Source organism: Halichoerus grypus, chromosome 6 (assembly GCF_964656455.1).
Source record: "Halichoerus grypus chromosome 6, mHalGry1.hap1.1, whole genome shotgun sequence".
NCBI lineage: Eukaryota > Metazoa > Chordata > Mammalia > Carnivora > Phocidae > Halichoerus > Halichoerus grypus.
In genome coordinates this window covers 92,551,222-92,565,616 of record NC_135717.1, presented here as the reverse complement: position 1 = coordinate 92,565,616, position 14,395 = coordinate 92,551,222, and the positions used below count along the sequence as shown (strand labels likewise).

General features: G+C 35.2%; 1 protein-coding gene across 1 annotated transcript in view; it reads right to left on the bottom strand.

Moving 5' to 3' along the window:
• Nucleotides 1-14,395, bottom strand: part of PIK3C2G (phosphatidylinositol-4-phosphate 3-kinase catalytic subunit type 2 gamma) — a 377,014-nt gene that overhangs the window by 195,554 nt on the left and 167,065 nt on the right. Inside the window, exons 17-18 of the mRNA XM_036065643.2 lie at nucleotides 12,425-12,518; nucleotides 9,083-9,177 (exon numbers count right to left, since the gene is read on the bottom strand). Coding sequence (XP_035921536.2) covers nucleotides 9,083-9,177; nucleotides 12,425-12,518 — 189 coding nt within the window. The remainder of the gene's footprint in view (nucleotides 1-9,082; nucleotides 9,178-12,424; nucleotides 12,519-14,395) is intronic.

Sequence of the window (14,395 nt, the reverse complement as noted above, 5' to 3'; positions counted from 1 at the left end):
GGAGTAAAATGTCAAGAATCCAAGATCTGAATTCTATATATAATTATTAATTTGTGATATGACCTTGGGAACTGGAATTTTGGGAATACTAAATGATTAAACGTATATATCCTTTGGATGTACTAAATATATATTAACATGATCTCAATTTATTTTAACAATAATTCTATTAGGCATAATTACATTTCCTTTATAGATTATGAAAAAAATCAGGAGGTTAAGTAATTTTTCTAAGACCATACAGCTAATAGAGACCTGAGTTTGAATTTCTACTCAAGTATATTTTCCCCAAATCCTGTTCTCTTACTGTTACACTATTCTGCTTTTTATTGTTCTTTGTTATATCCTTCATTATATTTAAGTGGGTGGAAGGTCATAGTGGATAGGGCACAGGGTCAAATTTTGGCTGTTCTACTTAGTAGCATTGCATATTTAGCCTCTTTAAGTACTAATTTCTTCATCTGAAAAATGGAGATAATGGAGTTGTTGAGAATCTATGAAAAAGTGACTAGCATAGTATCTGGGATTAACTACATTATTTCTACCTGTAAGGATAAAAAAGTATTGAAGACAGTTAGATGGTTAGAATTCTTTAGTAATACTCTATAAGTCAGAGCCATACTAGAGTCGATAAACCTTAGTATTCTGGTCTTCATAGCAGAGAAAGAATAGTCAGATATCTTAAAGATTATCCAAGTTACTATCCGACCCTCAATTCAGTTCCTGAAGTTCCTCGATCCTGGTATGGGTTCTCTGGACAGTTGACACAACTATTTTAACTGTGAAGGAATACATTGAATCTGGGTTTATAATCTGATCAAAGAGGATTTGAAAATCACTGAATGAAATGTTTAAAACTAATTTGTTGAGACAGCAGAATTGAAAAATAGACTCTAACATCTGTGGTAACTGCCTAAAATAGCCAGGAAACTTTTAAAAAAAATACCACATTGCTTAAACCATGTTTATTATCATTTATTTATATTTTCTATCCCTTTTGCAAAAAAGCTATAAATTGTGTATATAAGAGGCACTCAATAAAAACTTAGAGAACAGATAAATGAAAGAATGGATGACTAACATAATACTCTCTCTTTTCTTAATAAACTTATGCACCTTCCTGCATCTGTTCACTGAAGTCCATTGGTCTACTTGTGCAGTTACCCCCACAACTTTCAGTTACTGCAGCTCTAGATTAAGTCTGGTGAGATTTTCAGAATCATCAATCAATTTATGTCAACAGTTTATTGAGCAGCAGCCTCTCTAAGAGTGATAGTAAATTTTACTTGGAAGAAAATAATAAAAGTTCCACCTTTTTGGTAAATTAAGGACATTTATAACACCCTAGGAAACATAGGTACACAGTGCCCTAATTTAAAAAAGAAAGTGACATGTACATTAGGATTCCTCCCTTTAACGATTTCAGATCACTAAACCCAAGCAAGATACAATTATGTGGCATATCTGTCAAGAGTGGTTAGTGTTTCAGGCGGACTGCCAACTCCAGAGAAGATGAGCATTATTTGTGCAAGCTGTTCACTTGTCATTGGTCAAAACTGAATCATACATGCCAAAACAAAAACAAGAATTCTAAGTTATTAAACATGACAAGTGTTTGATTGAAATATCCAAGTCTGGATTTTGCTGCAAAAAGCCACACATATGAAGTTCTTTAGACAAGGAACAGCAAAGTAACTGTCTTTCTCTTATAACTATAGTAATACAAATGAAATAGAAAATTGAGTTAGAATAAAAGCAAGAAAAACCTCCGTTCAACCTTTTCAAAGAGTGATCTTTTGATGAGTAAACATAGAAAGTAAAGTGGAGCCTGAAAGTAAGAACTTACTCACCAGCTGATACAAAACAAAACCATAACAAAAAACTATCAATCCTCCTAGGAGCCAGTAAAAATCAGAAACTGCTCAGTAATTCCCCAAAACTCATATAGTCTTAACATAGAAAATTATATTTTAAGTAGCTGCTTACTAACTTAAGATTTCCCCATAAAACACTCTTGTCAAAACAATGAATCATGGAACACTACATCTAAAACTAATGATGTAATGTATGGGGATTAACATAACAATAAAAAAATTAAAAAAAACCACTTCTTGTCAAATCACTAGGTACAGCCTTTTATTTATTTTTTAAAAGATTTTATTTATTTATTTGAGAGAGAGAGAGGACAAGCAGGGGGGAAGGGGAGGGGCAGAGGGAGAGGGAGAAGCAGACTCCCCACTGAGCAGGCAGCCCAACATGGGGCTCCATCCCAGGTCCCTGAGATCATGACCGGAGCTGAAGTCAGATGCTTAACTGACTGAGCCACCCAGGAACCCCTATAGCCCTTTATTTTTAATCAGGGTTTTAAGGAAAAGCATAGTTAAGTTAATATAAAGCACTTCATACTGTAGACCCAATCATTTTTAACAACTGATAGCTCTTTAAAAAGTTTTATTCCAGAGGATCATATTTATCTGTAAGTCATTTAACTCAACTTCCCCTGATTACAGGGAGCTAGGGAATTCTATTTTTTAAGAAGAGCAAAAGTGATTATGAGAGTACCAATGGGAACTTATACACTTAATATAATGACTTTAGTATAATATGGCTTGTTCAGTATAATATGACTTGATTGCTGTTTTAAGTACAGTAGTCAATCTAAGTTAGCCTGTAGGCAGCATAAATGTATGTGGTATGATTATTTTATTTTAATTCATTCAACAGGTACTTATTGAATACCAGTTATATGTGCTATGTGCAATATTCTATGTTAAGGATGGATGATTAAGATAGGGCCTCACGATCCAGAAAGGGAACATAGGGTTTTATCTAGACTAAATCTAGTCTCCCCTTCACGACTGAAGAAAGAATCAGATTTTGTTCAGATAGCAAAACCTTCAGGGAAGAAGACCAGTTTAGGGGTATATTCTGAATATTCTAAATCAATTAGGTAAGTTAGTTCACCTGATTGCCATCTGATCAGGTGATTGTCTCAGGATAATCTGTGACCCAATTCTGGCAAATGATAAAGAAAGTTAACTCTGCTATGAAGTTTAGAAGAAAATTTTTCTTGTTGAAGAAGGATCAGCCCCTTTCCTTTTGCTGCATGGTGTCATGTATGAACGTGATATCACCTGTGGCAGTCTCCTTGTAACCATGTCGTGAACTGGACTAAGGACAAGTAAACACACTGAGGATGACAGAGCAAAAAGATGCAAAGAAACTGGGTCTATGACAAAATCGGTGAGCTGCTGCAATAAAAAACTCTGGAACCACTCTACTGATGAACTTCTTGTTATGTGAGATTATTAATTTTTCATATCATTTAAGCCAGTTAAATCAGCATTTTTGTTATTTGCAGCCCAAAATATCTTAAAGAAAAGGTAAATGGTGAAGTAAACAAAATATGTAATACACTTAGAACTGTATCGGCAGTGTATACAAGGGCTGAGACATCTTCAAAGAGGATAAAAATTTGAGCTGGGTCCTAAAGGACTCTGTGCAAAAAACAGAGCAACTGCATTTCAAGCAGAGAGAAATACCATGTACAAAGCCACAAGGGCATGAAAGATCTCTGGAAATTTGAATAACTACTTGAGAATAGAAAAGACTATGTTTGGATGTAGAAAGTCATTCAAAATGGGGGTGGGAAGCAGGCAGAGTTGAAATCATGAAAATCCACTGCAAGGTCATATTAAGGAAGAATAGATTTTTTTTTTCAACATCTAAAAATTCTAAACTCTATCAGCAAGAAAGAGGTGATTGGAATTACGGAATTATGCTAGCCAGCTGTGGGTTACCTTGGAACTAGAACCTACTTTATGAGTTAGGGATCAAATCGTATTACATAAAGATTATACCAAGAACAATGTGGAGGATGGATGGGCTGAAGGTAGGTAAGAATGGAAGTGAAAAAAAAAAAACCCAAAAAACCCAAAACAAAAACAAGAAACAATTAGAAAGCTGTTGTAATTGTCCATGTAGGTAATACTGAAGGCTTGAACTAAGGTGCTAGCCATGGATATAGAAAAGGGACAAATTTAAGACATATTTTATGAGAAACAATAGTCAGGTCTTAAAGACTGATTGAATGAGGAAGGTTGTCGGTAAGAATAATGTTTCCCAGATTTTCTGTGTTGGATATCTTGGTAGTGGCTGTTAACCAGGATATTGCATATAAAAAAGGAGGTTTGGAAATAGTGAGCACAAGGATTGAAAGACAAGGAGAGGGTAGGGATATTTAATTCAGTTTTGGACCTCTTAGGCCAAGATACCAGTTGTCCACCATAGCTAGATAAATAAGTTAATAATGAGCCATCTAGGTAAAATGGTTTAAAAAAATACCCATAGGTTAAATCTCTTGGGAATACTTACATAATTGTTAGACAAAAGACACTTTCAAAGGATGTCTGCCAAAATGATGATTCTATTCAAGTAGTTAGGCAATAAATAGTCTTTTTTGTCTATTGAGATCAATCTTAGTTTTTGAAAAGAAAGCCGATTAATATATGTAACACTGAGTACTGGTTTTCCTTCCATGTCCTCTTTCTCAGCAACTTGATGGTCAAATTTCTTCAGTCATCTACATTGCTTTACCTCTGTGGCAGACACTGCTCTGGATTTACCAGATCAAACAGTATTTTGCTTCTGGTCTGCTTTCCTATTTTCCCTTGCATGTAGGTGGGGTCTTGTTACTGACTTTTGACCTATGGAATGTAGGCAAAAGAGGTATGTGCCCTTTCTAGACCTGGCCCCTGAAAATACTTTTGACATGATGCTCTGGTCTTCTTTTTTAAAATCTGGATCCAGGTATGAGGAATCTGGGTGAGAACTCCAAATTCAGAGGATGACTAAACCATAAGATGGAAGCTTGGCAAGTAATATCAATGTGCTGATACATTCCCATTCTGTTACCATTCCAGATCTTTCTCCTGCTCTGTAGGCTTCTATATCCAATTGCTTACTGGGCATTTTTACGTAGAAGGAAACTAAAGATGGATTTTGCTTACATTTTATTATTGCCAAGTTCTGGCCTGGACTACAGGAATTTATTTTCTAACTCATTTAACTTGATGAAAAGGGTTGACTTGAATTTCATTAGCATATTGCTGGCTTAATTAAATAGTGTTTTTGAGAAAACTGAGTCTTGGTTTTATACAACATAAAGTCTTAGTTTTATATAATAAGTATTGAAAGATAAGTACAAACTGAGTCTACTAAATAAATAACTCAGGAATTGTTTTCTTATCACTGACGGTTTAATAGTAGAACGAAGAGAACAAATTTAGTGTTTTAGGTATGAATCAGGAACTACAAAAGAAAAATTCTGGGAAAAACCTACTATTCTCTTCAAAGTTCCTTCAAGTATACAATTTTTTTGGAGCTTCCTGCACATGCCTATTAATTAATATTATAATTGACAGCAGTTGTGGATTATGCCGACAACTAATGGCAAAAACTTTGAGTATTAGATATAAAGATCTCAATTTGGGATATTGTTTTTTCTTCAGTTTTGCATTCAAGTTAAGGAAAAGCCACCACTTTAGTTTACTTGAATGAGTTCCTAATTATTGATAGAAAAACAAACATTTTGTGAATTCTTCAAGTTGTACTTTTCTTAGAAGTAGGTGGTGAATTGGAAAGAGACCTGATGTGGGCATGAGATGCCATGAAAAAAATATTTTAATCTCAATTCTTTAGCTAGCTAGATGATTGTCATTGGATGAGTCACATAATTTGTTGAAATCCCTTTCTGGGTGAGAAAAAAAAGTGCTATAGCATTCGTAAGGTTCCATTTGACTCCCAAATCCTATAACTCTATGAGTATTTATTAGTCTATTTATTTTGGAGGCCAAATTCAAATATTATTAGAAGACAAAGATAATTACTAATATTAAGGTCATATTAAGGAAGAATAGATTTCCTTTTTGTTGACCATATATTTTGTTGGCTAAAGTAAAGCTGTAGTATGATTGAGAAACAATGAAAATTAAGCAGTATAATGCTGTTTTTCAAGGCCTTACCCCAAATCCCCAGCATAAACTATGACAGAGGAAGACTGATACTATTATAGGAATACCAGATTACCATCTAAGGAAGCAGTGATCTAATTGCATGTGGCTGTTGTAATGAAAAATTGCTGGAGAGTGGATTAGAAAGTTCAGTTCCCACATGCCAGATCTGGTGCAAGTTCCAACATTTGAGGTCAGTATGTATGCACAAAATGTTCACTTTTTTTAACTCTTTACTTTTTTTTTAACAAAATAGAAGAATTTGAAGAGGACATAATTTAAATTAGGGATAAATTTAAGGTGGAGCTTTGTTCCTGGCTTTTGCATTGATTTGAGGTAGAACTTTGTATAAGATTGTAAGATTCTATTTTCATGTATTTAATAAAAGAAATAACACAAATGATATAAGAAAATTAGTTTAAAATTGCATTCTGTTTTTAAAAGTCTTTTTATGAAAAGAACTATATAAAACCCTTATCACATAAAATAGAAATAAAACAAACAAACAAAAAAACCCCAGCTGTTCCTATATTGTGCCTTAACTAGAAAACTACGCTAATGGATTTTACAGATTATTGCATAAAATGTAAACTTTCTTAAAAATATCTATGACGTTTTTCAGGTTGGTTGAGGTAGAGAATAGCTATTGTTAGCTTAGCAAATTGCTATTGTAGAGTCTTTATCCTGTGTATACTTTTCTGAGAACAAAAAGGTGAAAAATGTTATAAGAGATCAATATTAAATGACAGCAAGACATATCTTTCCTTTACAAAAGAGTGAAGCAATAATTTATTATTCATTACATTGTGAAGGTAAAAGGTGAATTAGTAGTAATATAACGATTCTAGAAGGTAAAGGAGAGGCTTTAAAACCTTCTATTGATTCTGTATCATGCATGCTCTATTACACTGTGATAAATCGCTGAAGTACGGCTCTTTACTCTTTCTTCAGGGAGTGTTTCAGATCTCAAAGTAGAGAGAGGATTGACCTCCTCTGTGTATTCATTTGTATGCCTTCATTGGTATTTAACTCTGGCAGAATTGGAGTGCATGTTTAGGCTTTTTTATTTACTTGATGGCCAGCTTTGCCTCTCTATCTTGTGGTTGTATTTGGGATGGATCACCATAAAGTGGACAGGATTTGTGGTCAGTTTTCCCCTTCACATAGCCAGTGGATCTTCCCTGCTGCCTTTCTGCTAGCTGTTGTGTTGTTAGCTTGTGAGCTTGTTTAGGCAAAGGACTATTCTGCTTTATCCTTAATAGTTCAACAGTGTCTAGTATCTCAAGGTTTGTCACATAAATGAACAAATGATCAACTAATTCATCATGAGCATTATGTTCTGAATATATGTATTTCCACATTAGAAAAAAATTCTGGGAGGGAACAATGCTTAACCTAAAGTAGTGACTCATTGATAATAGAATTTTAGGCATCAGGTGAGCCATATTTAGGAGAAAGGATGAGAGGGAGGCCAGCCTGGGGTCTGGTCCACAGGAAGACCTACACCACTGTTGCCTTCACACAGGTTAACTTGGAAGACAAAGGAGCTCTGGCTAAGCTGGTGGCAGCCATTAGGCCCAATTACAATGACAGATATGATGGGATCCGCTGCCACTGGGGAAGCAACGTCCTGCGTCCAAAGTCAGTGGCTTGCGTCGCCAAACTGGAAAAGGCAAAAACTAAAGTGGCCACCAAACTAGGCTGAGTGGACGCTGTTGAATTTTCTGTACATAAAAGTAATAAAAAGTTCTTTTTCAAAAAAAAAAAAAAAGAAAAGAAAGGATGAGAGGGACAGGTGTGACTTCAATCACAAGATGCAAAATTTCCACATTATGTTGCTTTATTTACAGTAGTCCTTGATTTGAGAAATTGCCCCAAAATTCTAGATAAGAAAAGTTTAGGACAGAGCATTTAGAAAATGAATGGGAAGATTTTGCATCATCTCAATTTTATCAGTGGTATCTTAAAGCTCATAGGATTTGGTCCTTTAATGCCATTGCCACCTTGAAAAGGCCTTGTGGTGCCCGAAATACCATTGCCTTAAGTCATTCAGGACCAGCAGACACTGCTGCAACAACTTGTTCTTTGAGCCCTAATTCCTGATTTAGGTTAGTCCCTGACTCCTGCTCATATTCTCTCTCCAATCCAGTTTTGACTTCACCAGTGATATCAATTGCCTAATACCTGATTGGGTCAATCTCTTGGAATTGCTCTAGCCTTGCCATCTCTGGTTTGGCATCAAGCTTGACAGTTCAAGCAGCCCTCTTCTGCCCCCTTCTGTCACAAGTCTGCATGTGCACAGCTGGGCCCTGGTAATTTAGTCCTAGTTTTACTGTGAGAGCAAAAGACCACCAAATATATCCACTTAAGTTCCTTTAGCAAGGTAGTAGCTGACTGAAAAACTGGGGAGAATAAGACTTCATTCAAAGCTTGATGAAAGAGTCCATTCAGTGAAGGGCCCAGGGCTAGTCATGTGTATGATGCCTCCCTATACTGACATAGAAGAGGAAAATGTTCTGTTTTTTATATTAGACATTTGAGAAGAAAATGAACATCAAAATGAACATTGGTGCCTAACAATTCCTTGTATCTCTACTTTGCTATGAAATGCTTGAGTTATTTTCATGGGAAGAGTGATGTCAACATGAGTAACATTTCTTTAAGCAGAAAAACATACTAAAAAATGAGATTCTCTTTTTTCCTATTAATTAAAGTTCTTCCCTAGAAATTAAAGCTAGTAGATGTTGTCTGCCATACATATGTGAGTGCATGCACTCCCTCCCTCTCTCTTAAAAAAATAATAAAGCTATAGGAAAGATATCATCCAGAGTTAAAATTCTGATTGGATTTAAACAGCAGCAACTGTACAAAAGGAAGATTTTAAAGATGATGACAGTTAAATTATACTCATCAATAAAAATAACCTTGACAAAGACTCGAATTTGGCTGAACTTTAAGTGGAGGTTTATATCAATTACAAGGTAAGAAATCTTCTACTTCTTCTAATGCTGTCCCACAGAGAGAAGCTGACAACAAAAAAAGACATCCTATCTTATTTTAGTTAATCTTACCAGTAAAGACGATGGGCAATCTGGATGCTTTGCAATGAACGGTGCAATAGGAGTTGTACCAGAGGACTTTCAAGGTTCCATTCAAACTTGACAGCCTGAAGTAAGAGATATAATTAATTTACTCTTCTTCTCAGTAACAAAATTCTAGCAAAATACAAAGGGGCTTAAGAGGCTTATGAAAAGACAAAGGAAAACAGCATAAACATTTTAACAAAATGTTAAAATTATATTTGATATTTGATATATTATTATAAGATAACCTTATTAGTTGGTGTATAATAACATAGCACACACATCACAATTTGGATTTGTGTAGTCTCTTTCTTATTTATGCTTTAGTATCACAGGATAATAAATAAGAGCAGATGGTTGGTGGAGTTCAACTATGCCTAGGAGGAGAATCCTGGCACACACAAAAATACATAGTATGATTAGTTTCCTAGTGGCATTATTAAATAGTAGATATTTCTTTTCTTTGTGGAATGAAATTAATGCACAAAGCCTTAACTGAAATCACCAATTGATACATCACTATTACCCTGCAGAACCTGAAACTTTACTTAGAGGTTTCAGAGCTGATTGGTGCCACCCTAGCTCACCCCTCCCCAAATCCTTTCCCTCATCACCTCTGTGAACAGCTCTTTAGGATTTTCTAGGATACCCAACCTGGTGGAACATACAGACAGTAATGGCAGCTCCTAATATCCTCATGGACCTAATTCGGTACTCTGCAGGGGCTTCACTGTCCACAGGAAGTACCTGGGCCCCATCATCATCCCAGAAATCTAAATATATATGAAAATGAAAACCAGGCTCTCTTCATAAAAATTTCCATCCCTGTTTAAGAGGCAAAACTTCTATTTTTAGTTGCTCAATAGCCATTTAAGTCACACACACACACACACACACACACACAGAGTTTAAACCAGGTTTTATACCACAGTACAGACAACAGACAAAAGTGGGCACAACACGCATTCACATACACACCTGAAGAAATACCTCAATATGCTGACCATACTCAAGGATGGGAAAGTTTATGAATTCCTAAGGTATAAGAGTGCCAAAGATGATTTCAGCAAATTTGCATAAACTCTTAATGCTGTCTGAATGTATAAAGACCATAATGTATGTTCTCTTAAGTTGCAGCAATGGCTTGCTTTCACTTACTTGCTAATACTGGGCTGACCAAGTCATAAATTGTGTTGATGCCCTAATAGCATATCATATGAGCACATAAGCAAGAGAGAGATGTCTTAGAATTTACTTCCATGCTTGTCTTTTTAGCTTTCCTTTTAGATTTCCCCATTATTTCTTCTTGAATACCTACTCGTTGCTCTTAAATTGCTTCACTTGTTTCCGAACTCCCTGCATCACTCTGTGCACTGGTATAATTTCCCCCAATCCTACCTCACCATCTAGGAGGCAGGCAATATTTCTGGTGCACACTGCATTATTATGAACTGTTCTTGGAACCTACCCACACGGTGTTGACTTGTGGTTTGCCGTAACCTCTGGGTCTGTGTCTTAATTGCTTTCTGGCTATGAACAATATGTTCTGTTTTTGTTATGGTCTTAAAGTCCTGTCTTATTTCTTTAATACATCCTGCATAATTCTAATAATATAATACATAACAAAATAACATACTTCAAGAAAATAATCAATAGGGTGGAATTTTTTGCATTTCAAAAGTTTTTATGTGTTTAAAAGTTTTAAAGTTGGGGAGAACATGGAAGTTTAAGGGCAAATTCTATAATAAATGTTTTGAAAATTCTTCTCAGTTTTATTTGTTTTCGAGTCATTTCTCTCCATCTCAAAACATTTTATAATCTTCATTTTTAATTAGGGAGTCATTGCAACACTTCCTAATTTTACTTCTGTGTATTTGCTTTGTTGGATTTTGTGTACACCTTGTCATATGAATTTGGATTTGCAGATATATGGCTCTCAGCGATTTTCCTGGTGCCAAGTGTATTGCTTATTTATTCCAGACTGCCATTTTCAAATGGGTTTAGTATATATAAGATTTTGTAAAAACTTACTTTTTTGATTTAGGTTAGATAGAGCATGCTGCCAATACTCATGAATCATGAGATGAACAGTGTTCCTACAAGTTTGATTAATTTTTATTTTCACTACACTATCCTGATAAGTATAGAAAAATCACAACTATAAAAACTGGTAAGAGTAACTATATGGTATAGCTATTTCTAAACCAGCTTTCGCTTTAGGAGTCCTTCAGAGAAGTGCATATTCCATGTGCAAAGCAATATGGTATTCCCGTCACTGATAGGGGTTTCCCCCATTAGTCTCAAAGTTCTCTGTCCTAGGGGCACTTGGGTAGCTCAGTTGGTTAAGAGGTTAAGTGTCTGACTTCAGCTCAGGTCATGATCCGAGCCCCACATCAGGCTCCGTGCTCAGCAGGGAGTCTGCTTCTCCCTCTGCCCCTTCCTCCTCCACCCCTCTTGTGCTCTCTCTCTCTCTCTCAAATAAATAAAAGCTTTAAAAAAAAAGTTCTCTGTCTTAAATGTTAAAAAACTGAGGCACCTGGCATTTAAAATAGCTTGTAATTACAACCTGACCTTTTAGGTAAGAAAACATCGGAGTTAAAAAACAAAACAAAAAACGAAAAACATAAAGACCACTCTATTAAAACTACCTATTCAGTCCTCATTACATAGTCAACTTGGGAAAACAATATTATTTGTAGTTTGGATATTCAATCATTTACATGGTCATTTGCAAGATGTATGTATGCTTGTTTATGTTTCAAAATACTCAGACTAAATCAGTCTTTGCTCATATTTCTATATTTCATTTATCTGGCCACATTATTTTCTAAAATTACTCCAACATTGTGATATTTAATGTTGTGACTAAAATGCAGTATCTGTTGGCAGAATTCAGGTATTATCTTACAAAACCTCTTTTATAGATTTATAATCAATGTTAGAATGTTCTAAGGGAAAGGCAAGAAACACATATATTATGAGGAGCTGCCTAGCAAAAGACTATTTTCTAAATAACATTAATTTAATTTTAATTGTTCTACATAGTTAGATGAAAAGATTTTATCACCTGCATTTCTATTTTTTTCCCCAATTCTAAATAATAATAATTTAAAAAAATGTCCCCTTTGGCTCTTATAGACCTTTTTTGTAACTACCAGTTTGGGCTAAAGAATGTCTGTTACCCATGTTGACACATGAGCTATAATTTAGTCCCTGGCTTGCCAAATTACAATACCACTTTAGGTAGCCTACTGTTGACTTATTGGAAACTCTTTTTAGAGGATTATTAGTTAAAATTCTAGAGTCCTTTGGAAACTCTGCTGTTCTTACCTGAACTAGCTGTGGGAGATATTCCAGTAGTTCATCATTCAAGAGGTTGTCTAATTGTTGAACTGCCACTTTACGAATTTCTTGATCTGGAAAACTAATACAAAATAATTATATCTATTAGCGATTAATGGTATGGAGTAATCCACGAAAAATGTCAGGGAGAAGAAAGAATGAATTCCACCCCCAGCACAGAAGATAAAATCATAATCTCACAATCAATTAAGATGATTATTAGCATCAGATTATTATTTTTCCACATTCTGTACTCTCATGTGGACTGCAATAAAAAGCCTTTTCAACTCAATTTTGGAAACTTGGATTTAAGTCAGAAATTGCCAGCTTGTCGATAAAGGATTGTAGGATATCTAAAATCTTTTCTAAAGTGTATGGAAATCTTGGCTTATTATTTAACCATGCATTTGTTAAGTAAATTATTACCAGCTAGAGACCTGATGGTTTATATGATTAAAAGTGGGATATAATATATTTAAAGGAGTTTTGGCCAGATCATAATGAAAAACCAGAAATCTAATAAACAAAAATAATTTAATAAGACTAAATCTTACCAGGATATGAAGGTCTTGAGGGTAATTGTGCCTTATTCATTTTTGGATTGCATATTTCTGTTTTAAGATTTAGCACCCATTAGACACTTAATAAATGTTTGTTACTGAACTAAATTTATGAAAGTACTTAGCATTTGAATATCTATCCCCAAAACAATTAATCCTCAAATGGGCTCTTCAGGCTGCCATCATCTTGTTCCACCAGAAGAATTAGATTCAGTTATCTCCAAGCTCCTGGGAAGTGCCTAGAGATAACTTTCAGCACCACACCATTTTGACATGCTTTTGACATACTGCTTTGACATGATTAGATATAACTGGGGCTTTTGTAAGAACAATTAATTTTAAATAAACAAGTTTTCAGAAAAAGTTGATATGCATAATTTAAAACTTGAAGGAACTACTTATAGTAACTGAAACTGATTAAAAAACAAGGAAATAAATAAACAAACAAAAGTCAAAAATCCTTTTGCATGGAAACAAACTGAATGCTTTCAACCAATCAGGTGAGAGCTCTGAAGAGTGGCTCTTAATACTAAGGAGGTCAGGAAACTTTAAAGTCTTTAATGTCCAGTCTCCTCAGCATATCAGGTTACTGAAGGGTGAAATGAATTCTATGCAGTTCAGTGAAAAGGAAAACTGGTATGGGGCGCCTGGGTGGCTCAGTCGTTAGGCGTCTGCCTTTGGCTTGGGTCATGGTCCCAGAGTCCTGGGATTGAGCCCCGCATCGGGCTCCCTGCTCAGTGGGGAGCCTGCTTCTCCCTCGCCCACTCCCCCTGCTTGTGTTCCCTCTCTCACTGTGTCTCTCTCTGTCAAATAAATAAAACCTTTAAAAAAAAAAAAAGAAAAAGAAAAGGAAAACTGGTATTGCTTAGTATCTCTCAACTGGCCTTGATAGCAGTTTGAAATGTAATGTTTTACATATTTTATCTTAAATTAAACTGAGCATTTTAATTGCAACAAAAATTTCACTCCCACAGTTAGTCACTCGAAAAGCTTATTTCTGACCAGTGAATACTTTTCCAATAATTGTCTCCCTTTGAACAATCTAGCAGTAACACCTAGTAAGAAAACTATAGTCCAGACACATCTCCTGAAGTACTGCTAAGGTCAGAAGATCCCAGCATAGCATCAAGCACAGGTGGACAGCAGAAAGGGTGCAATAAAAACGCAAAGCTAGAAGAAGGTCAGCTTGTTTTAGCACACTGAGACTACTTTCTCCTAACTAAATGTGATTGATTTTAATTTATTGCTCTCAATTACTAAACCATTTATCTGAAGCCTGTAGACATCAAGGTCAGTTTGAGGACAGTTTGAAGTCTTAGAGGGAAGAACATTTTCCTGCCTAAGTGATGACTTAAGTCGGATACTAGTCACCCATGTCTTCTTTTGTGCTTATTTTATC